Consider the following 24,055-nt stretch of genomic DNA (forward strand, 5'->3'; position numbering starts at 1 on the left):
AAAAGTAGCTCCTTAATTTTTTACATATCAATTTGAAATATATTTAATCTATATTAACATATTATTTCCTATGTCTTTATTAATACATGAAATGGTTTACATCAATAAAACAAGGATTTAAAAAAATAATGTACCTACAAATTTAAGTTTAGTGTTTAATATTAAATTCCACTGGGATATTGCTGATAGAGGAACTATTGATTAAGTATTTAATATTAAATATTAAATTCCACTGGGATATTTCATATAGATTAAATATCTATGTAGTGTGGTAGTTAGAAGCTAACATCATTTTTAGAAACTAATGTAAGTCATGCTATAATAGTACTCTAGTCAATTTCATTAGATAGGTACTTGCTTAAAGTGATATCATTGCTTTCTTATGGAAATATTTTTCTATGCATAAAACATAGGAAATTTTAACTTTCACAGTGTTGCAAAGTAAAATCATACTTTCTAATAAGCAAAATTAGAAATAATATTACTTTAATGTCAGTGTATATCAAAGAAATATTTTCTACAATAGAAAACCTCATTAAAATATTGTGGTACTGGTTTGAAGCTAAAACTATAATGATGAATGAAATGAAGGATTAAACATAAATTGAAAATCTAATACATGTGATTCATCTTTCAGATCATTTCAAGCAAATGCTTGTCATCTTAAATTTAGCCATCATATTCTGTCATTATAATAGCTTATGTCTACTACTTTGCACATTCTGATTGATTGGTCTTCATAATCTATTGGTGGTTTAATGCTTTGATTATTATTTTTACACAATTATAGTCAATAATAATCATACAATTTTCAGAAATTTAGAAACTTTCTAGAGATTTAGCTTCCCCATAATCCATTTTACTGCCTTAAATGGAATATGAGCAATGACTCCAAAAAATAAATTATCTTAATTTTTTTAAATCAATTTCCCAGTCATTGATGTCTTGAGGCACTTTTTAAAATGGTGTCCAAGCTTTTAAAGATTTAGTAACTGCAAAATGGTTAGAATCTGTTGGCAGCAGAATTATAAAGAAGCAATATAAGTTCAAAATCATTGCACAATTTTGTCTCTAGATTCAAGTATTGGTATCTGTTCTAAGGCCATAACTCTTAATCATGAATGAGTTTCAGAACTACATATTTAATTTAATCTATTTAAGATTAGAAAAATGCTGAGCAAGTGAAAGATTAAAAGACCTGAAGTGCTGAGTCAAGATGAAAGTACAAAGTAAGTGGGTATCTTTGTAGAAGTTTCAACAGATAATTTTAGAGATTTCCTTAAAACAATTGTCTGGGTAGAAGAAGCTATGTTAAAAGGTCCTAAGTAACCTACTCAAATGCAAGAGTGGTTTGTGCCATATGCATACCCAGGATTAAGTCCAGCCTCCACCACATTGAAGAAAGCTTCGGTGCTCTGGCCTCTTCCATACTCCTCTCTCTCTCTCTGTCTCTCTCTCTGTCTCTCTCTCTCTCTCTCTCTCTCTCTCTATATATATATATATATATATATATATATATATATATATATATATATGGAGTTGTTTGATTATTATTATTATTTATCAGAACACTACTCAGCTCTGGTTTATGGCAGTGTCGGGGATTGAACCTGGGACTTGAGAGCCTCAGGCATGAAAGTCTCTTTGCGTAATCATTATGCTCTACCCCTACCCGGAGTGGTTTGGTTATTTTAGTTATAAATAGGAAAGTACATTAGAACTGTATTAACTAATATGAAAACTATATTAGAACAAATATTTGAAATTTATGTTTCCTATATGAGCTCATATACATCAAATATATACTAAAAGCAATATCTATGGATAGAATTATATTTTGAAACAAATCAAAATCTCAAGAGAATGGTCATTGCAGATATTCCAACATCAAGACTCACATATCTAAATAGTAAATTGTTAAATATATTTTAAATGCAAATAAAGCTCATTTCATTTCATTTTACTGTTTTCTGTAGGATTTTGGAGATGATGGGTCCTTGTATATTACCAAGGTTACCACAACCCACATGGGCAATTACACCTGCTATGCAGATGGCTATGAACAAGTCTATCAGACTCACATCTTTCAAGTGAATGGTAAGCAGTGTGGGGTTGCCATAACTGGTTTTTGCTTCACTTATATATTCAAAGGATATCATAGTCAAACAGAAAGACAAGATCTTAGTATTTTAGCTTTGACACAACTTCAAATTTCTGAGTTTGGGGACTTAGTATAAAGTATAAAACATTTTTGAATTAAAAAAAATGCACCCAAGTGAATGACTACTCTGATTTACATATACTTTCCCATCATGCAGCATACAGAGTAACTCGTTCTATTTGGAAAATCAGAACGTAGGAAATTTAAATTACTTTTCCTGTTTTAGAATGTCAGCAATTAAGCAAGCATATACATTTTTAGACACCTTAACAATTAAGCATTTACTAGATTTACTCAGTTTACTCAACTTCATGGGCTTTCCATAGGAACAACTAAATTGCTAGTGTGCTCGGCACTGAGAGGAGAATGGCACATTAGAACTTGAAAAGGAGTCAGGGGTCAGATCAGAGAGGACACTGTGTATGGGGAAAAATAAACATGTCTACTATATGAATTATCATATTCCAGTTTGCTTCATAAGGACTAGAATTTCTAAGTCTGTTTAAAATACTATTTTTATAATCCAGAAAGTGACAGTGGTAACAAAAAATTAGAGATAGGGAACTTCAGGCCCTTGGGCTGGATATAAGCCACAAGATCATTTTTTCTGGTTCTGCCAAGTCCATTGGAGGTGGAACTCAAAATTCAACTGAGTGCTCATTTTTAACTTTATAATTTTGTATAGCCCACCACTGGTGTTATAAATATCCAATGGCCCTTTGGCAGGAAAAAGAAGTCCCCAGTATGTTAATGGTTTAGAGGTAAATAAGTGATCATATAATAAGTGATTTGAAATATCATTTGAAATTAGATTTAACAGTATCACTGACAATTGTTATGTGAATTTAAGAGGAAAATATTTAGAAAAATGAACCAAAAGAATGTTAATTATATATTTAGATAAATATATTCATGGTATTAACTGCAAGAAGTATCATATCTGAAGGTCAAATCAGTCTAACTTAGAGTGTTTTGATAAATATCTTCAATTCTTAATAGACAACAATTAAAGGGGCCAGGCAGTGATGCACATGGTTGACCACAGACATTAACACTTGTGGAGATCCTAGTTCCAGCACCTGCTCTTTTTGCCTCCAAGATTATCGCTGGGGCTCGGGGCCTGCACTAGGAATCCACTGGTCCTGGAGACCTTTTTCTCCATTTTTTAAAAAAGATTTTTAAAAATGTTTATTTATTCCCTTTTGTTTCCCTTTGTTGTTTTATTTTTGTAGTTGTTATTATTGTTGCTGTTGGATAGGACAGAGAGAAATGGAGAGAAGAGGGAAAGACAGGAGGGGGAGAGAAAGACACCTTCAGACCTGCTTCATCACCTGTGAAGCAACTACCCTGCAGGTTGGGAACCCGGATCCTTACGCTGGTCCTTAGCTTTGTGCCACCTGTGCTTAACCTGCTCACTGTGCTACTGCCTGACTCACCTTCCATATATATATATATATATTTTTTTTTCCCCTTGTTGTTATTGCCATTGCTGGATAGGACAGAGGGTAATCAAAAGTGGAGGGGAATACAGAGAAGGAGAGAAAGATAGATGCCAGTAGATCGACTTCCCACTTGTGAAGCGACAGCTCCTGCAGTTGGGGATTTGGGGGCTCAAACCGGTATCTTTGCTCAGTGCCTTACACTTCATGCCAAGTGTGCTTAACCTGCTGTGCTACAGTCTGGCCCCCAAAGTCCCTGCTTGCCATCTGCAGAGGAGAAACTTCACAAGCAGTGAAGCAGGTCTGTAGGTGTCTCTTTGTCTCTTTCCCTCTCTATCTCCCCACTTCCTGTTCCTCTTAATTTCTATGTGTCCTGTCAAATAAGAAATTGTAAAAGAAATGCCTGGAGGTTGGGGTGGGATAGTGGATTCCTAGTGCCTCAGCAGTAACCCTGGTGGTCATAAAAAAATGGGACATTTTTTTATCAAATTGTGGATCAAAGAAAAATAATACCTAATAACACACACTTAAATAATATCAATATATATATATAATCTGGAACTTGATGAGCTCATTGTAGGAATGGGTATAGATAATTTTAAAGTCCAAGAATTGAGCTCCAGGACTGAAGTAACCAAGTAGAAAAAGAAGAATTATAATGGTCATCCTGTGATGGAAAATATGTGTCTTGGAATTCAGTTAAGGACATGGAAAGTTTGACAGTACTGGGGAATTCATGGAGTAAGTTAGCTCTCAACAGAAGCATATCTAGAACTTGATTTTTGGTGTAAACTCAGTTAGCAACAAGATATGTATTAAGATTTAGAAACCAGTACTAGTAAATAAAGCACTAAGGAGTTGATGCATGTGTTTCCAATGTCAGATATTTGTAAGTGTACTTCCAGAGATAATAGCTGTGAAGTAAAATCTGAATTTGTGAAGTGAATGTTCCCTATCTACATGTTGCATCTATTTGAAGACTTGTTTTAAGCCTAACACTTGACTCTCTTTTCTGTTGTGATAATTTACTAAACCATAACTTCTTTGGCACAAGACTTATCACTTCAATTTTTCCATTCCTTTTGAGTTAGAGGTTTTCTTATTTTTTTTTTTTTGGCTAAGAGACTTTGATCTTATTTATTTATTTGTTTGTTTAGCTTTTTATTTTGCCTCCAGGGTTATTGCTGGGGCTCAGTGCCTGCACTATGAACCCACTGCTCCTCGAGGCCATTTTTTGACCTTCTGTTGCCCTTGTTGTTGTGGCCTTGTTGTGGTTATTATTGTTATTGTTGATGTTGTTTGTTGTTGGATAGGACAGAGAGAAATGGAGAGAGGAGGGGAAGACAGAGTGGGGGAGAGAAAGACAGACACCTGTAGACCTGCTTCACTGCGTATGAAGCAACTCCCTGGCAGGTGGGGAGCCGGGCTCAAACAGGATCATTAGGCTGGTCCATGCCCTTTGGGCCACGTGCGCTTAACCCCCAAGTCTTGGATCTCGCTCCTAGTTTTGGTTCTTCTTATCTAAATACCAAGCTTGGTATTTTGAGAAGTAATGCATGTCTCATATTCTACCTTTATCAGAATCACTTGAAGAAGTTATTTTTTTAAAAAAGTGTTATAGAGCTTTGGGTTTCACAGACACACTTTCAGAAATGCAATTTGAAATCTGCATCTGACAAGTTTCCCAGGGAATTGTGATTTATGGGACAGCATAAGAACCATTCTAAGTGACTACTCTTCAGAAGTTTTTATTCATGTATGACATGTGTTCCTTTTAGTCCTTACCCATTTGGCATGTTCTAGATGGAGAGCAAAGGAAGGAGACTAAGTCAAACTATAGACTGTGACTTGAGCAGTCTTAAAGATAGGTAAATTCACTATTTTACCTTCTCTTGTGAATCAACTGTTCATCTCTGAGTTCAGCTTTTTCTGAAGATAGAGTATGAGAAAACAGAATAATGATGTGTTGGAATCAGAGCCCTCATATTCCCCACTATTAGTCTTAATAATGTAAATAAATTAATGGGAATTAAATACCAGTAGTGACTGCCTAGACTGAGCAGCAATGCTTTATCTTGTCTGAGAACAAAGATCTGTGGATATATGAATAAAATGAGTTTCTTTCTATTACCTCCTCTTCTTATCATTATGTAATCTACTGTGAAATCAGTGTTATATGTGCTTTCTTGAAGGGATAGGGTTTAGAAATAGGAACAGTAATATATTGTAGTGAGCATTGGCTGAAAGTAAACAGAGAAATGTGCTGTACCTGGAGAGAAATGTGGAATCAAGAAATGTGATTCTATAAAGATTGCAGATGTAATCTTCTTTTATGCTGATATAAATAATCCAGTAAAGATGAAAAAGAAACTTTAAAAGGGAGAAATTGCCGAAGTCGAGTCCTTAGTAAATTGGTGCAATCTATTATGCAAATAGACACTAGAAGGTAGCTCAAACTGATTTTTGTGAGAGTTCTAGTAGTTTGAAAGGAAGAAAACACACAAAGTAATTTTCTTCTAGGAAAGATGAAAATAGCAGTAATTGTGTATCTGACAGATTTTTGAGTCTTATTGGGGTCAGCTACATTAGTATATTTTTCTGCAGTTACAGCTAGTTGTCAATTTATAACAAAGCAGAAAGAAACTTGCATTTAACTAGAATTTTATCTTTGTGTGTGCAAATAAGTTATAAGATATAAGAATGAATAATATAAACAAACTTATAATGAAGAAATTACAGAATTTGGACATAAGGAAGAATTAGTGAGTGAGCTATTACAAAATGTGAAATGAAGTGAAAGGTTGACTGGATTTCCCGGACTGGTAAAATACCACTATAAAATAGAGTATCAGAGGAAAAAAATAATTCACTACCTTCACTCAAATTATTTTTTAAAGCATCTGAAATTCCTGTTTGCAGAAATTAGTTTAATTAAGTTAAGTCTACATATACAAATGTATGGGCTATTAAATTGTGATAAGACTAACTTTCCACTTAGCCTATCTGAAAAGGAAAAACCAAGTATAGATCAACTCTAAGTTATTAAACTCAATAATAATTTATTATAAACAACTTCCTCCAAATTTTTATCAGTGGGGTAACACAATAGTGCAAGTCAAAACCCATCACTCATAATAAAAGCTAAAGAAATCCAAATTAGGATAGCTATTACATGTGTATAACTTTTAATAGATAGAAAAGAGGCCTAAAACAACAGGGACTTAAAATTTATAGCAATAGGTTTTTTTTTTAATATTTATTTCCTTTTTGTTGCCATTGTTATTACTGTTGTTGTAGTTATTATTATTGTTGATGTCATCGTTGTTGGATAGGACAGAGAGAAATGGAGAGAGGAGGGGAAGACAGAGAGGGGGAGAAAAAGACACCTGCAGAACTGCTTCACTGCCTGTGAAGCAACTCCCCCTGCAGGAGCGGGGGCTCAAACTCTGAGATCCTTACACAGGTTCTTGTGCTTTGCTCCATGTGTGCTTAACCTGCTGCACTACCCCAGGCTCCCAGCAATGGTTTTTTTCTTACTCATTAAACAAATCCAGAAGAACTGCTTCAGAATGACAACTCCCTAATGCAGATATTACAGTATGTGTCACCTCAAGTTTCCATTCACAAAGATGTCCCACTTTTCCAATGACAATGAAATTCCAATCCTATTGTTTATATTTCCTTAAAAAAAAAAAGAAAGAAAAAGAAAAGAAAGGAAGGAAAAATAGCACCTGAAATCTGAGAGAATACGATAATAGTTTAATGTAAATACCAACAATAGCTTCTACTGGTGACCTCAAAGTACCTGGAATACAATTATGTTTCTTTGACCCTGCTGTACAATCATTCATAACGAAGGGTTCAGTTAATTCAAAGGAAGTGAAGAAAGAGTAAATTAAATATAGGGTAAGTTATTAGTTATCTAATAAGGTCTAATATATCCAAATATTTTGCAAAGCACTAATTGAATAATAATGGGTCATAATAAAATATTTATAAGAATTAGAATTGACTGAAGTATCAATCCTCCAGGTGATTTACTAAATAAGTAATGGGTCCCTAATGTTTGTGTGTTTTCAATGTTTCACATTTATCTGCTTTAGTGTGCTTTATTATGATAACTTTAAATGTCATTCTTATGTATCAATAAGTACCATAAACATGAGATTGCTTGGAATATTTTTATGGGCCAGTAACAAAAGACTGGTTGGGAATGAACTGTGACACTGGAAAGATGCAGTGAAAATGCAAATTATCTGGCCAAATAGTATATTTATAGATGCAACATATCTCTGAAACTGACTCACCCCCCCCTACTTTTTATAAAATGTTCAAAAAATCTTTAGAAAATCAAGTTTTCATAGGAAATTTAGTATATTTATCTTCCCCATTTGCCAATTACTACTAACAATAAAATAACTCATTGATTACTATAAAAAGCTCAGCAAATGCCATAAGTTATTGGAATTGGATAAAAGTGTTTTTGAAATGCGAAGTCTATTTAAATATCCCTTGGTGCAAGCTAAATAAGTCTGTCAATAGTACTGTTTCATTTCAAACAATACAAAATTAGATTATTGAAATATGAGAATGCTTTTCTTTCCTTGTCAGAAGAATCATTATGTATAGATCAAAGTAGCTTGAATTTACCAGTGGAATTCAGTTCATGTTTTTTCGTTTTCTATAAAAACATTCATCTTTAGATCTTCAGCTGATGATAAAGAATGTTCGAAATTTTAAAAGTCACTCAGTGTTTACTCAGCCCTCTGGGCACAAAGCTTTTTATATTCACAATGGACTCATGCATGTTATTCCTCTCTTGTTCATATTGTTCAAACCTTTACACTTAGTAGCAAAAAAGTTATTTGTTCTACCCATTTCAGGAGTTTCTGGACAAAATTACAGATTAATGGAATGTCTATGTAGAATTCCCCTAGTTTTTTTCTTCTTCAACGTTTGGAAACACCTAAAAGAAAAATTAAAGTCCACACAGAAACATGATTGCATTACCTCCTTCATTGACAAAGTTACCTCGACCAAATGAATTGAAAAAGGAGAAAGACAAATGCTGATGATCACAGTCACATGTGTTAATTGGGATACAAAGCAAGGGAAGATAATATGAAACTTAAATCCTCGGTGTTTTAAAATATCAGCCAATTTGAGGATACTTAAGAGGGAAGGGAGAAGTGGATTAAAATTGACTGGACTCTATCCTGCTCAATTATCCTTCAAGAGGATAAATCAAAAGCTTTTGAAATATACAGAAACTGAAAGAATTCACCACTACCAACCCTGTCTTAAAAGAATTACTGAAAGGAGTTCTACAGGAAAAGGAGTAAAGGATTTCTAATTCCAAACAAGGTGATAAAACAATAACAACGAAAAGGAGTAAAAATATAGGAAAAGGGAGTGTAGAAAGGACAGGGTGACAAGCCAGGTGGTGACACACCTGGTTAAGTGCCCACATTACAATGCATGTATTGGTGATGGCTGTAATCAGGCCCAGTACTTTCATATGGAACTCATGTTTGCAATCAAGTTGAGTTGTCCCTGTCATAAGGCCTTGCAGCAGACTGTAGAGATAATATATTACTAACCAGTCAAATCATCTATTCTCCGGCAGATACCACTTTGCTTGCTACTTCAAGACTAGGTCTCTGTCATTCTTCCTAAGTACTCTATTTGATACAAGAGATTTTTGTCAATTGTAGTCAAAACAACCTATAACTTGCAGTGGGTTTAATGCCCCCTGGGAATAATTCCCAACCAGTGATAGACCTACTAAGAAGATATTATAAGCACAAGAGAATTTCTACTCACTGAGTAGGCAAACTCTGATGTTCATTTTATAGGATTCTTCAGAGAATTCATATTAAATTAAACCTTTTTCCTTTTTTTTTTTTTTTGCCTACAGGAAAAACAACTATACATCACCCTTTTCCTTTATTACTTAATTCTTTAGTTCTGTTTTTTTCCCCAAATCCAACTTGTGCTTTCTGGGTCACTCTTAAATTCACTTTCTGAACTTAAGTTATTTTCATAGAAATACTCTTGAGGACTCTCTTTTGTGAGAAATTTCTCCTTATCTTTTATCACTTTTTTAATATTATAGACCTGCTTTTCTGTGTTTGATATTCTCAAATGTCATTAAGTTTTGTTACAATGCCTTCTAAATTCTTTATATATTAAATTGTCCAATTCTGTGTTTTTAATTTTATTCTCTGGAATTTACCTACTTTCTTAAATTTTTTATTTATATTATTATTATTATTATTTGTTTTTATGGACAGAGTGAAATTGAGAGGGGAGGGGAGATAGGGAGGAAGACAGAGAGAAACCTATAGACCTCCTTCACTGATTCTAAAGAGAGTGGGGGCTTGAGCTTAGATCATTACACTTGGTGATACCTGCACTTAACTGAATGTGCCACTGCCCAGCCCCTTATTTTAGCTATTTTCTTTAAAATTTTTACATCTTTTAAAATAGCTTCCTGATTTAATATTTTTAGTTTTAAGTGTCTAATGCATTCCTTCTTTTATTTAACTGGTTTATTTATTTTAATAAAAGAGATACAGAGAGAGAGAAAAAAAAACAGACAAGAGAGGCTAGAACATTGCTCAGATCTGACTTATGGTGGTAATAGGGATTGAACCTGGGACCTCAGAGCCTCAGGAATGAAAGTCTTTTGCATAACTATTCTGCTGTCTCCCCAACCCTCCGACGAAATTTTTAAATATGAGTTACCTTCTTTGGCATTTCCATAGGTTGTCTTGTAGCTTTAGTGTTGGAATTGCCTTTTGTTTATATGACTGGTGAGGAGAGGAGAGGCAATCTGGAGACCATCAACAGAGTCCAGAGTTCCATATATGTGTTTGGGTGGAGGTGGTGGCTAACTCAAAGACAGAAATTTAAATACTTATGTAAGCAAGACAAGGTCTGCACCCCCAGTGTCTACATCCAAGCAATTTCTTTTTTTTTTCTTTTTTATTTAAGAAAGGATTAATTAAAAAAACCATAGGGTAGTAGGGGTACAATTCCACACAATTCCCACCACCCAATCTCTATATCCCACCCCCTCTCCTGATAGCTTTCCCACTCTCTATCCCTCTGGGAGTATGGACCCAGGGTCTTTGTGGGTTGCAGAAGGTGGAAGGTCTGGCTTCTGTAATTGCTTCCCCGCTGAACATGGGCGTTGACTGGTTGGTCCATACTCCCAGTCTGCCTCTCTCTTTCCCTAGTAGGGTGGGTCTCTGGGGAAGCTGAGCTCCAGGACGCATTGGTGGGGTCTTCAGTCCAGGGAAGCCTGGCCGGCATCCTGATGACATCTGGAACCTGGTGACTGAAAAGAGAGTTAACATACGAAGCCAAACAAGTTGTTGAGCAATCATGGACCCAAAGCCCCAGCAATTTCTTTCTCTAAACTTTCCCAGTCCCTGGATAGAAGGACAGTGGACTGTCTGAGTTCAGTCACTGTCACCAGCCTTGCTCTCCAGGACTCAGTATGTGGTCCTACACCTTAATCTCTGCTATTTGTGTGGTTTTCTATCCCCATATTGCAATGCATAGATAGGAGGACCTGTATATCTCTGTACTCTCAGCCCTCAACTCTGTGAGCTAAGAACAATGGCTGCCACCATGGCCGTTTTTGGCTCTAACACTCCTCCAGCTCCATATGCCATAACTACCAAGCTTCACAGTCACTGTTACATGGGTCTCCCAGACAAACTGAACTATCCGTTGTGATTCTGGCTATGCTCTAGAAGGGAGTGTTGCCTTGTATAGTCTGTTTCGTCATATCCATACTGTCAATTTTCCAAAAGTCTTTGAAGTCTAAAAGTAAATTAATTCACTAACTCTAAAGTCTGAAATTTCTCTATATCGTTGCATATGTTCAATGTTAAATTATGTCCAGTAATAGTGTTTAGTATAGTTTTTCAGGATGTCACAGATTGATTTAACTCATGACACCAAGATACTCCAATTATGGAACTATAAAAGCATAGAGTTGTTCAACTTTTAATAAATAATCTAATTACTGAATTCCCAGAGAGAAACACAACTTCAGAGATTAAGCATCTAAAGAAATTACTCCAAAGTAATTAGTATACAAAATTAAATTTCTTCCCTTATGACATAAAGTCTTAAGAAAAACCAAATATTTTCAGTGCAAGTCCAAAGGATGGAATTCCTTCCTAATTTCTTATTTCTTTCCATTTCAGTGAGAGAGGTGATTCAAAAGTTCATAGTTTAAAAAATAATTATATCTATATCTGGGACCAATTCTCAGTGGATTTAATTGCAATGTTATTTTCCATTTACCTATAAATTGGAAATTTGGTTACATCTGCTCTTTACCCATTATTCCCTTAAGCCTCATCTCTGTTGAATTGCATGCCTATTAGAATTCCAATTTATCACTGCTATTGGCTTTTTTCATTGCTTGTATTTATGTTAATTTTATTTTTGTTGTGTTTGACAGGACAGAGACACTTTACTTACCAGTCTGTGTTATAATATTGTTAAATATTTTTTTTACTTCTGTGTATATATTATAAGTTCCAAATAACATTGTTTTTATCCTTTTTTAAAAACTCCCTTTTGTTGTTCTTGTTGTTTATCGTCATTGTTATTTTTGCTGTTACTGTTGCCTTTGTTGTTGGATAGGACAGAGAGAAATGGACAAAGGAGGGGAAGACAGAGATGGGGAGAGAGAGATAGACACTTGCAGACCTATTTCACCACCTGTGAAGCGATCCCCCTGCAGGTGGGGAGCTGGGGGCTCCATCCGGGACCCTGATGCAGGTCCCTGTACTTTCCGCCATGTGTGCTTAACCTGCTGTTCCACCATCTAGCTCCCACATTGTTTTATTTTTTTCTTTTAATACTATTTTTCAAGGAAATCAAACAAAAGAAAGTATATTAAAAAAGAGAATATTTTAAATTTGCATTTCCAGTCCTCTTCATGCTTTAATTTAAATACAAATTTCATTTTTTCCTATAGCCTGATAAACATATATTTTTTTTTTTGCTAGCAGAATTATTACTGGAGCTTTGTGCTTGCATGATTCTCGGCATGATTCTTGCATGACTCTTGCTCATCATTCTCGGCATCCATTTTTTAAAAAATTTTCTATAGAGACAGAGAGTAGAGATGGAGGATGGAGAGAGAGTAAGAAATAAAGAGAGATACCTGCAACACAGCTCCACTGCTCTTGAAGATTCCTCCCTAAGGTGGGGACTGGGGGCTTGAACCCAGGTCCTTGAACATGATAATGCATGCCCTCTGCCAGGTATGTGCCACTATCTGGTTTCTACTATAAGCATTGCTTAACAAATTGCCCAGTATTGCTTTAAAAACTTTTTAATATTACCTATATGGGATGTTCTTTTGGGGTTGTCTTTAATTTGGAGTAAGCAGTTTTTCTTTAACAAATCTACAGATATCCTATTGTTTTTCATTTTACATAATTTCCCCTTTTTTTTCAAAGTTTCTCTTAATTGTTTTCTATTTATTTTATTATTATAATCAAGACAGATAGAAATTGGGGGCCAGAAAGGGCATGGGGAACAGAAACATCTCCTACACTGTTTCACCAACATCAAGCATTCAAATATTGCCCCCTGTATGTGGGGACAGGAGGTTTGAACCTGGGTTCTTGCACATGGGAACTTGTAAGCTTAATTGGTTGTGCTATCACCCAGGCAGGTTTACATCTTTTGTAATGAGAATTCTGTTATACTTCTAGTCTTCATTTTATATTTTTTCTGGTTGCTTTTTGAGGTTTTTACTATTGTGGTGGGTATCAGCCATTAAATTATTTATTTTAATTGTTTTATTATCTTTATTGCATAGAGACAGCCAAAAATTGAGAGGGAATGGGGAGATAGGGAGAGAGACAACTGCATCCCTGATTCACCACTTACAAAGCTTTCCCCCTGCAGCTGGGAACTAGAGGCTCGAACCTGGGTCCAAGTGCACTCAGGCAGGTGTGCCACACTCAGTCCCTCAATTAAATTATATTAGGTTTTTGTTTGCTTGCTTGCTTTGTTTTTTGTCTCTAGGGGTTCAGTGCCTGCACTATGAATCCACTGCTCCTGTAGCCATTTTTTTGGATAGGACACAGAGAAACTGAGAGGGGAGAGGAAGGTAAAGGAGGGAGAGAATGATAGACACCTGCAAACCTGCTTCACCGCTTGTGACACAGTCCTGTTCCCCTGCAGGTGGGGAGCTGTGGGCTTGAACCAGGATCCTTGTGCAGGTCCTTGAACTTCATATTATGTGTGTTTACCCCAGTGCACCACCATCAAGGCCCCAATTATACTAGGTTTTTTAATTTTGCTTTTCTAACTTGAACTTATCCTGTAGGAAGTACTTCTTGGGCTTAGCAGACAATTTTGTAATAAATCTGGGAAAAAATAATAATGACTAAGTGTATATATATATCCATTATGATTTTAGTTGATCTCATTATGATGAGGAGAGTTGAAGAATAGTAGTGGCATGAAATACATATCCACCTCTTCCTTCCCTCCCCCCTTTCTTCCTCTCCTTTCTTTCTCCCTTTCTTTCTCTCTTTCTCTCTCTCTCTCTCTTTTCCTTTCTTTCTTCCTCACCAGAGCACTGCTTAGCTCTGGCTTATGGTAGTGTTGGGGACTGAAACTGGTGATGAAAGTCTTTGTATAACCATTATTCTTTCTCCCCAGACCTATGACCTTAATTTTGTTTTAATAAAATCAAAACTCAAGGGAAATTGAACATTGGCCATATTCTTCTCCTGTTCCTCCTCCTTCTTCTTCTTCTTTTTTTTTTTTGGCTTCTCCAATGTCTCTTTTATAGCTGAGTGAGGGAGAATGTTGATAAACATTCTTTTGACTTATCACATTGATTGATTTTGCTTAAGTTTAGTATTGAGTATCAGTGAACAGTAAGGCCAACATATCTGAAAACAAACAAACAACAACAACAAAACACTGACACAGTTCAGATAGTTTCTACTACCTGAGTCATCTTTTAAAATGTAGACCCTTTGGTTTTTAATTGTTTAGGAGGCTGTGTTTCCCTCCTCCCCCTTTTTTATTGCATTCTGCTTTCTGATCAAACATTTTTGTTCCCATGTGTTTCTTTACATGTTGTCTTGTGGGACCTGTCACAGTGAGAGACTTGAGAATATTACATCTGGGTGGGCCAAAAATACTCACAGTTCAAACAAATGTCTTCTACCTTCTCCTTACTGATTTGGGTAATTCCTCCAGGGGATATTCTTCCAGTAGAAGAATATCTAGCCTATGCCCAGATATGATCCATCATTATCTTGCCTAGATTCCATTTAGTGTGTTTTATCTTGACTGTATTTGCCCTCGTGTCTTTTCCCCATAGATTTCCTGTCCCTGTGCCCTTGCCCTTAGGTACTGATGATAGTTCCAGGAGCACCTGCAATAAATGTCATTTTGAAATACATCTTGGGATGCCACAGGAATTCTGTACTGCTCTCTTTTTGTCTTCCTTACAGTATTTTCTCACCACTTGTGTAAACACTTGCGAAAGTGCCATGAAATATCATTCTTATTTTTGTGTGTCCCCAGCAGCGCACTTAGGAGGTCCAGTCACATATCTCTTCTGTTTAAAATCTTATAGCAAGTTTCAGGTTAGTCAGATTAAAACTCAACCCCTTGAATGTCCTTTAAAACTTTCCATGACAGTCTGTGCTTCCAGCATATTTCTATCCTACCACTCTCTCCTGTGCAAATTGCACTGCAGCTCTTAACACTACACTTTTGTCCTTATAATAACGGTGTTTGTAATTCACTTCAGACTGAAACTACTTGGCTATGTTCCCAGCTACTCAGGAGGCTGAGGCTGGAGAATCACTTGAGCACAGGAGTTCTGGGCTGGAGTGCTCTGTGCAGATTGGTTGTCCTCACTAAGTTCGGCATCAATTTGGTGACCTCCTGGGAGCAAGGTAACATCAGGTTGCCTAAGGAGGGGTGAACCAGCCCATGCCATAAACAGAGCAGGTCAAAACTCCCATGCTGATCAGATTTATAGGGTCTATTGTACATAGACAGAGAGAAATTAAGATGGGAGGGGAAGACAGAGAAGAAAAGAGACAGACGCCTGCAGCCCTGCTTCACCACTCGTGAAGTTTTCCCCTGCAGTTGGGGATGAGGGGCCTTAACACTGTAAGGTCTTCATACACTGTAATTTGTACACTCAACCAGGTCCACCACTGCCTGGTCCCAAATTTTGTACTTTGGATAGTCAATTTAGTATTGCCTACCTAGTGTTTTTACTAATAACTTAAAAGCAGTAATCTATGCTTAGTACTTTGTAAAAGTGATGAAAATTAGTTGTCTTTGCATTGGAAAAAATAAAAAAGCAAATTTTTCTACATACCTGGCTTATAAAAAGAAGAAAAGGCCACTGATTGATATACAACAAAAGTTCTATTCTTATTTTAGCCTAGATTGAAATACCAGATCAAAGTGTATGTGGAGAATTCTAAATTGAACTATGACAGCACATATACAGGGTGACCTGATTCCTAAGGTCTAGATTTGTTAGATACAGCTATTTATTAAAAAAAAAAAAGCTCTCACCCAGTGGAATAAAATACAATTATACCATGTTTATTAAAGTTTAAGACTTATTGCCTCCCTCTGAGACAACCATTAAAGAAAACTAACATATTTGCTATTAAATAAATAAGCCCAGGAGCCTGCTGGTAGTACCCGCTGGCTGAGAGCACATGTTGCAGAGCACAAGGACCTGGGTTCAAGCCCCTAGTCCCCACCTGCAGAGCAGAAGCTTTATTACTGGTAAAGCAGTGCTACAGGTATCTCTCTGTATCTCCTGCACTCTATTTCTGGCTCTCTCTATCCAATAAATAAATAAATGAAGATAATAAAACATTTCAAAAAGAAAGAAATCAGCATCAAGGCATATATCAAGAAGGCTAAGTAAGTACCCTGCCAGAGCTATTTGAAAAGATGTGATTTCTCCAGGTGTATTGTGTCAGCAACACTAGACTGAGTTATCAAGGTTTCCTAAATCATCAGCTGTTGAACATTTAGATCAGTAAAGCTGGTCCAGCAAAATAGTTCACTTTGATACTGTGTTGCTGCTTTGTCATATACGGAGTCCAGATTCTAACCTGGTCTCCAATGCATTATGGGAAACTTTAGTGCTTTTCTCTCTCTCTCTCTCTCTCTCTCTCTCTCTGCCCCCTCCCTCCCTTTCTTTCTCTCTTTCTTTGTGTGTGTGTGTACAAACAAGGCAAACAAACAAAAACAAAAAAAGATGTGTAATTATTACTCTCCACCCCTCCTAAAAATCACTTAAACAAAATGTGTAATAGGAAGTTACATATTGGCCAAAATATCATCTGCATTACAGAAAGAAAGAAAGTTGCATTGAGGACCTGATTGTGATATATGTATGGACATTCCTTAAACGTTGTAATTTAATTTAGCCAATATATCACATACATGAATAGGCCACTGTAGACTTCAGTTCACAGAGAAAATGCCAATACAACATGTCTCATATTGGCAAGAGCAGAATAGAAGGTATCTTATCTGATAAAGTCACAATATGAGATGAAATAGCCTGTGAACATCCAAAATTTCTCAAAACATAAGAAGACATACTTCCTCCCTCCTCCCATCTGAGAACTTAGTAAGGGATGAGAAAAGATATGATATAGTCTTTTATATGAACTCAAGAGGTGTGTGGTATTTTATTTTTGTTAATAAAACCATAAAGACAGATGAGTCATCCTCAAATGTGGTTGTCTTGTACTCACCTGCAACGAAACATATTCAGTTAGCATTCTATTAGTTATAAGTAAGTATACTTACTCATCTTGATGGGTGAATGGATATACTGACTTTTTTTTAAAATAATTCAGAATCTTAAAAAATGGAACCTAATTAATATCAACATGGCTATTTAAGTTATAGTGACATGTTTACTGGACTACTTCACAAGGGTCCACAGGAGTGATATTTCCTAGATCATCTCTGTGTATACAAGTACAGGGAAATGTTACAAAACACCCATGAGGTGGTCAGCACTTAAAGCACAGTATAATGACTAATTAATGTAATGACACTTGTATAACAAGAGAGTCGAAGGAAGGTTAATGTGATAATGAGGCTTATTTGATCTTAAAGATTTAACATAAGGGCACTCTCAAGATAGCTTAATTAGATTTTAAGCACCTTTTGCGATTTGCATGTGTACTTGTTAATCCAAATGTTCTAAAAATAAAATTTTCACCTTTTAAGTTAATGAATTTGTCTAATCTCCTTCTCTGTGTTGCTTTACTGTCATTGCTGATGGCATCTTCTTCCAAGTTTCATAGGGTGTGTATAATTCATATATTTTTTCTTTTTTTAATATTTATTTTATTTATTCCCTTTTGTTGCCCTTGTTGTTTTATTGTTGTAGTTATTATTGTTGTTGTCGTTGTTGGATAGGACAGAGAGAAATGGAGAGAGGAGGGGAAGACAGAGAGGAGGAGAGAAAGATAGACACCTGCAGACCTGCTTCAGCGCCTGTGAAGCGACTCCCCTGCAGGTGGGGAGCCGGGGTTTGAACTGGGATCCTTATGCCGGTCCTTGTGCTTTGCGCCACCTGTGCTTAACCTGCTGCGCTACAGCCCGACTCCCATAATTCATATTTTTAACTTATGTTTAAGTGTCAATTCAAAATGAGATAATATTTAAAAATTGCAGGGAAGTAGTTTAATGAAATTCAGGCAGTTATGGTAAGACATGACTAGGATCTTTTCGCTGATCTTTATGTTGCTAAGTGTCTATTGGTGTCGTACCACAATATGAGTAAATTTGGTTTCACCATTTGGCTAAATAGAAAGTACATTTTAGAGGTTAATTTAGCAATAAAGCAGAACATCATTTATAGCACTATTCAGGGAATTCTATGCTGTTTTCAGGTGCCCTGGAAAAATGTAGAATTACATTTTCTCATTCTGAATACAGCTTTCATGAATTCTTTAAATACCAGCTGCCTAATACTTTTGCTATACTTTAAAGGATTAGCACAATCATTTATATAATTGTTACAAACCATAACTTTTTCAGCACAATCCACACACATAGCACGTTAAGTTAAAGTCATGTAGGGGGGCTGGGTGGTGGCACACCTAGTTAAGTGCACACGTTACAGTGCACAAGGACCTAGGTTCATGCCACTGGCCCCCACTTGCAGGGGGAAATCTCCAGATCTGTGGGTGTCTCTCTGTCTCCCTCTCTATCTACTTCTTCCCTCTAAATTCATCTCTGTTTTTACCAAATAAAATAAAGTTAAAAAATAAAATAAAATGTCATTTTTTCCAGTAATTTTGTCAAGTATTGTGTGTAGCATAGGTAGGCCTATTCAGCCCGATCTATTGTCTAAAACTCAATTCATGTTTCATCTCTTACATGAGAATATCGATAAACAGTCCATCTTATAGTAATCACATTCATTTTCAATGATCTACATTACAGTATTTTAACTAGAAATTGTTTTATTTCACCAGTGTGCTCTGGAACCTCACTTCTCAAGAGCTCTATCCCACTAGGGAAAGATAGAAACAGGCTAGGGGCATGGATCGACCTGCCAGCATCCATGTCAAGCAGAGACGCAATTATAGAAACCAAAACACCCAGCTTCTGCACCCTATAAAGAATTTTGGTCCATATTCCTAGAGGGGGGAGAAATGTTAGGGGAAGAAGACCAGAGGCCTCTGAACTCCAGCTCCATCAGAACCTGGAGAGAAAAATGAGAAAAAATAAAGGACATTTGGATGTAGTAAAAGATGTAGGCATATAGTTATGGAGATAATAGTCAACCCTGTGACTATTATCTCTAACCTTGGAAGAACCACTGCAGTTTTTAATGTAGAGAGTCGCAATATATAACTCTGGTGGTGGGAATGGTGCAGAATTATCTCATAATTCTGTAAGTCAATATTAAATCACTAATAAAAAATTAAAAGGAAATAACTTAAAGTTCATACTTATTTAAAGTTTATTTAAAGTTATTTAATGTATATGAATTTCATATACATAGAAAAATGATCACATTACATAAATTCTTTGTCTCCCCTATAGATTTCAATATGTGTTTCACAAATAGTTTGCAGTAAAAAAATAGTTTTGTTGTTCTATTATGTTTATTGAATTATAATTGTTTTAATATGTTAAAGTAAATAGTTAATTAAATGGTTTGTGTACTGGTCAAATCTGGCCACTTTATGCAGTCATGGAATTTGTGTCCCAAGATGTCCTATTGTAATGTGATGTAATCAACACTTGGATTAATCTCACAGCAGGTTATCTTAATTAAATGTTCTGGTGACATAAGCAAGGACATTGCTCCTACTAATATAGCTTTCCAGGATGCAAGGTGTCAGACAAGTCGCAAAAGTTGTGTAAAGTACAGAAGAATATCTATTTCAAAGTGGGTCAAGGAGATATCCTCTCCTGTTTACATTCTTATTACTAGCAGGACTATGTGCATTAGACAAAAATAGATGAAATTTAGGATGAGTGGTGTGGCCATACTAATTGCACTCCTCCCCCAAAATCCATACATCTGCTGACCTAAATATTTGTATTCATATTATGTTTAATAATTTAATGATTTTGAATTTTAATGTACAAAGTATGTGTATTAGACTATATTAAGGGAGTTCATTTATCTCATATAACAAGTTATATTAATTATAAGTTTACCGCCAATAATGTATTTCATATTAATCAGTTGCAAAAGTTTCTTTTGCTGATTTTGTGAAGGTGACTATAATGACAGACTAACAATTCCAAAAGACGTTGAGAAATCAGTCTGGTTTAGAATATTCATGTTTGTATGCCTGACAATGAGGTATTTATGTCACTGTAATGCTCTAAGAAAGTGTCTGAAGAATTTTGCAAGTGATAAGAATTTAATAGTCATCAAATATTTTGAAAATATATAATTAAAAATTATGGCAATGAGTAATTTAAAGTAAAATATTACTATATGAAAGAGATGATAAATTGATTGTTGAGATTAATTATTCAAGAAAAAAGTGTATTTCTGTGGCCAATGCGTTTTGGAAACTATTTTAATTATAGTGTAGCAAAAATATGGCAAATTGCAGTGCCATCTATTGATAAATATGAAAACTACAGTTATTTTTATGTAAGGAGAACAGATTTCATATTTGTAGGAACATATTTACATAACTTATGGTTTCTTTTATTGTGATTATATAAATATATTACTTTTATTGTCAGAAATACCAAATACTTCTAAATTGATTATTACTAGGTAGACTGACTGTAATTCACTTGAGTAATAATACAGTTAGTCATTCTGAGGAATTTTAGTTAAGTAATCACTTTGTTAAAATAAATATAAATATTGTGAACAATGAATCGTTTTCTTTTGAAATCTGTTTTTTTTTAATGTACAGATTAAAGTTTAACACCCAAAATGTATATATTCCTACCCTGATACTATGATTATTTCATTTTTTTTTTAATTTTACTTTTGGGTTATATCTTGATTACATATAATAATGATGAATATTTTAAAAGTGTCTTGTCTATTCTCAGTAATTTCAAATGGTACTTTTAAGAGAAAGATATATTAATAAAAAAGATTAAATGTGAACCCAAAAGATAGCTCACCTGGGGGGTGCCTGCTTTCCTATGCACATAATCTAGGGTTAGGCCAGGCCTCTGCTGCACTGAAGGAAGCTTCAATGCCTTGTTGTCTTTCCTTCTCCCCCTCTGTCTCATTTTTCCTATTTGAAAAAGTTGTCCTAAAACAATAAAGTCCTAGCGATGAACCCCCCTCCAAAATTAAATAAAGGAAGAAAAAAGAATGACTGTATGATTTCCAGTAAAATGAATTTATTTGATAAATTGGAAAATGTCGGGATTCAGGTGGTAGTGTGGGACTCGGATGGTAGCGCAGCAGGTTAAGCGCATGTGGCTCAAAGCACAAGGACCAGTATAAGGATCCCAGTTCGAGCCTCTGGCTCCCCACCTGTAGGGGGCCACTTCACAAGTGGTGAAGCAGGATTGCAGGTGTCTGTCTTTCTCTACCCTCTCTGTCTTCCCCTCCTCTCTCCATTTCTCTCTATCCTATCCAACAATGGCATCAATAACAATAATGACTACAATAATAAAAAGAACAATAAGGGCAACTAAAGGGAATAAATATTTAAGTAAATATTTTTAAAAATCCTACTGTTCACTTGTATAAACCAATCTGTGTTTTCTAGCCAATTTTCAGGGTTAGATTGAATAGCTTAGAAGAGTTAAGTGTTTTTTCCCCCCTTTTGTTGCCCTTGTTATTTTATTGTTGTAGTTATTGTTGATGTCATCGTTGTTGGACAGAACAGAGAGAAATGGAGAGAGGAGGGGAAGACAGAGAGGGGGAGAGAAAGAGAGACACCTGCAGACCTGCTTCACTGTCTGTGAAGAGACTCCCCTGCAGGTGGGGATCCAGGGCTCAAACTGGAGTCCTTACTGGTCCTTGTGCTTCGTACCATGTGTGCTTAATCCACTGCGCTACCTCCTGACCTCCAAGTTAAATGTTTTAAAATATATATATATATATATATATATATATACTATAAATTAATGAATAAGTCTACAAAGAAAATAGGAACAGAAAGTAATGGTGCAGCCTCTGAATTGTAGATATAATCAGATTGTATGTTACAGGTAAAACTTGTGATACAATCAAAATAAATATCAGAGGAAGCAATGTGATTGACAGGTTACAAATTTGACCACTGTCTAATTCTAGGGTATTTTTTACCACCTCAATTCTTCAGCCCCTGTCAACCACTAATCTACTTTTTTAATTCTATTGGATTTGTATATTCTCATACTGTCATCTGTCTATTCTCAACTGCCTGTTCTGTTATCACCTAGCTCCAGCATCAGACAGGAAGACAATATCTATTTCAGTATCACTATCAGTTTCCTTAAAGAAATGGTAGCATTTACCAATTACTTCTAGAAGATAGGGGAAACTGCCTTAGCTGCAGACAGATATATAAATATATATGACTGTTCACAGTGTGCTTTATGTGTCTTTACATTTATTGATTATATGAAGTATTGTTTATTCAAAACTATTTAAAGAAAAAGGTTGATGATTAAAGCTTGTATAGAAGAATAGGGAGAAAGGCTAGAAGTAGAAGGAAAAAAAATTAAAGGAAGATTAAGATTTGGCAATGGAAAAAAATCAGAAGGAAGACAAGAAAGGTCAAGGAAGAAAATGGAGAAAGAACAGTTGGTGTACAGGAGTCGGGCGGTAGCGCGGCAGGTTATGTGCACATGGCGCCAAGCATAGAGACCGCCCTAAGTGTCCTAGTTCCAGCCCCGGCTGCCCAGCTGCAGAGTGTTGCTTCACAGGCGGTGAAGCAGATCTGCAGGTGTCTATCTCTCTCCCCCTCTCTCCATTTCTCTCTGTCCTATCCATCAACAACCACATCAGTAACTACAACAATAAATAGTAACCCACAACAATGATAAAAAACAACAGGGGCAACAAAAGGGGAAAAAATTAGCCTCCAGGAGTAGTGGACTTGTGGTGCAGACACCAAGCCCCAACAATAACCTTGGAGGAAAATAAATAAATAAATAAATACAAGAGTAGCTGGCATACCATGAGAAAGAAAGCTCAATAACTAAGAAGCATAGATGTTTAAGATAATATTTGAAAAATAGAATTTCAAGAAGGAAATGCAGACTAACTAGCAAAGAAAATGCTGTGATAATTAATGTAGAATTTCTGAAAAATCAAAATGGGCAATGTCGTAAAGGATTTAATGCAGGGTCCGGTAGTGATGCACACAGTTAAGCACATATAGTACTAAGCACAATGTTTCGCACAAGGAACTAGATTGGAGTCCAGGCTCCACACCTGCAGTGGAGAAGCTTCACAAGCGGTGAATCAGTTCTGCAGGTCTCTCTCTCTCTCTCTCTCTCTCTCTCTCTCCCCTCCTCTCTATTCTAGCCAATAAAATGGAATAAAAAATTAAAAGTGATTTAACGTAAATTGGCAACACACGGGATTCAGGCGGTAGTGCAGTGGGTTAAGTGCACATGGTGCAAAGTGCAAGGACCAGGGTAAGGATACCGGTTCAAGCCCCCAGCTCCCCACCTGCAGGGGAATCGCTTAACAGGCGGTGAAGCAGGTTTGCAGGTATCTCTCTTTCTCTCCCCCTCTCTGTCTTCCCCTCCTCTCTCCATTTCTGTCTGTCTTATCCAATAACGACAACATAGATAACAACAATAATAACTGTAACAATGAAAAACAACAAAAGGGAAAATAAATATAAAAAATATCAACACACTAATTTAGATTTAAACAGAATGTTGACAGTGAGATAGATATTGATATTTAATGAGCTGTAGAGAAAATCGGTGGACAGCTTTTGTG

General features: G+C 35.8%; 1 protein-coding gene across 1 annotated transcript in view; it reads left to right on the forward strand.

The window, feature by feature from the left end:
* Nucleotides 1–24,055, forward strand: part of FSTL5 (follistatin like 5) — a 736,076-nt gene that overhangs the window by 553,292 nt on the left and 158,729 nt on the right. The window contains exon 8 of the mRNA XM_007529584.3: nt 1,977–2,097. Coding sequence (XP_007529646.1) covers nt 1,977–2,097 — 121 coding nt within the window. The remainder of the gene's footprint in view (nt 1–1,976; nt 2,098–24,055) is intronic.

The sequence above is a fragment of the Erinaceus europaeus genome, chromosome 19 (assembly GCF_950295315.1).
Source record: "Erinaceus europaeus chromosome 19, mEriEur2.1, whole genome shotgun sequence".
Classification (NCBI taxonomy): domain Eukaryota; kingdom Metazoa; phylum Chordata; class Mammalia; order Eulipotyphla; family Erinaceidae; genus Erinaceus; species Erinaceus europaeus.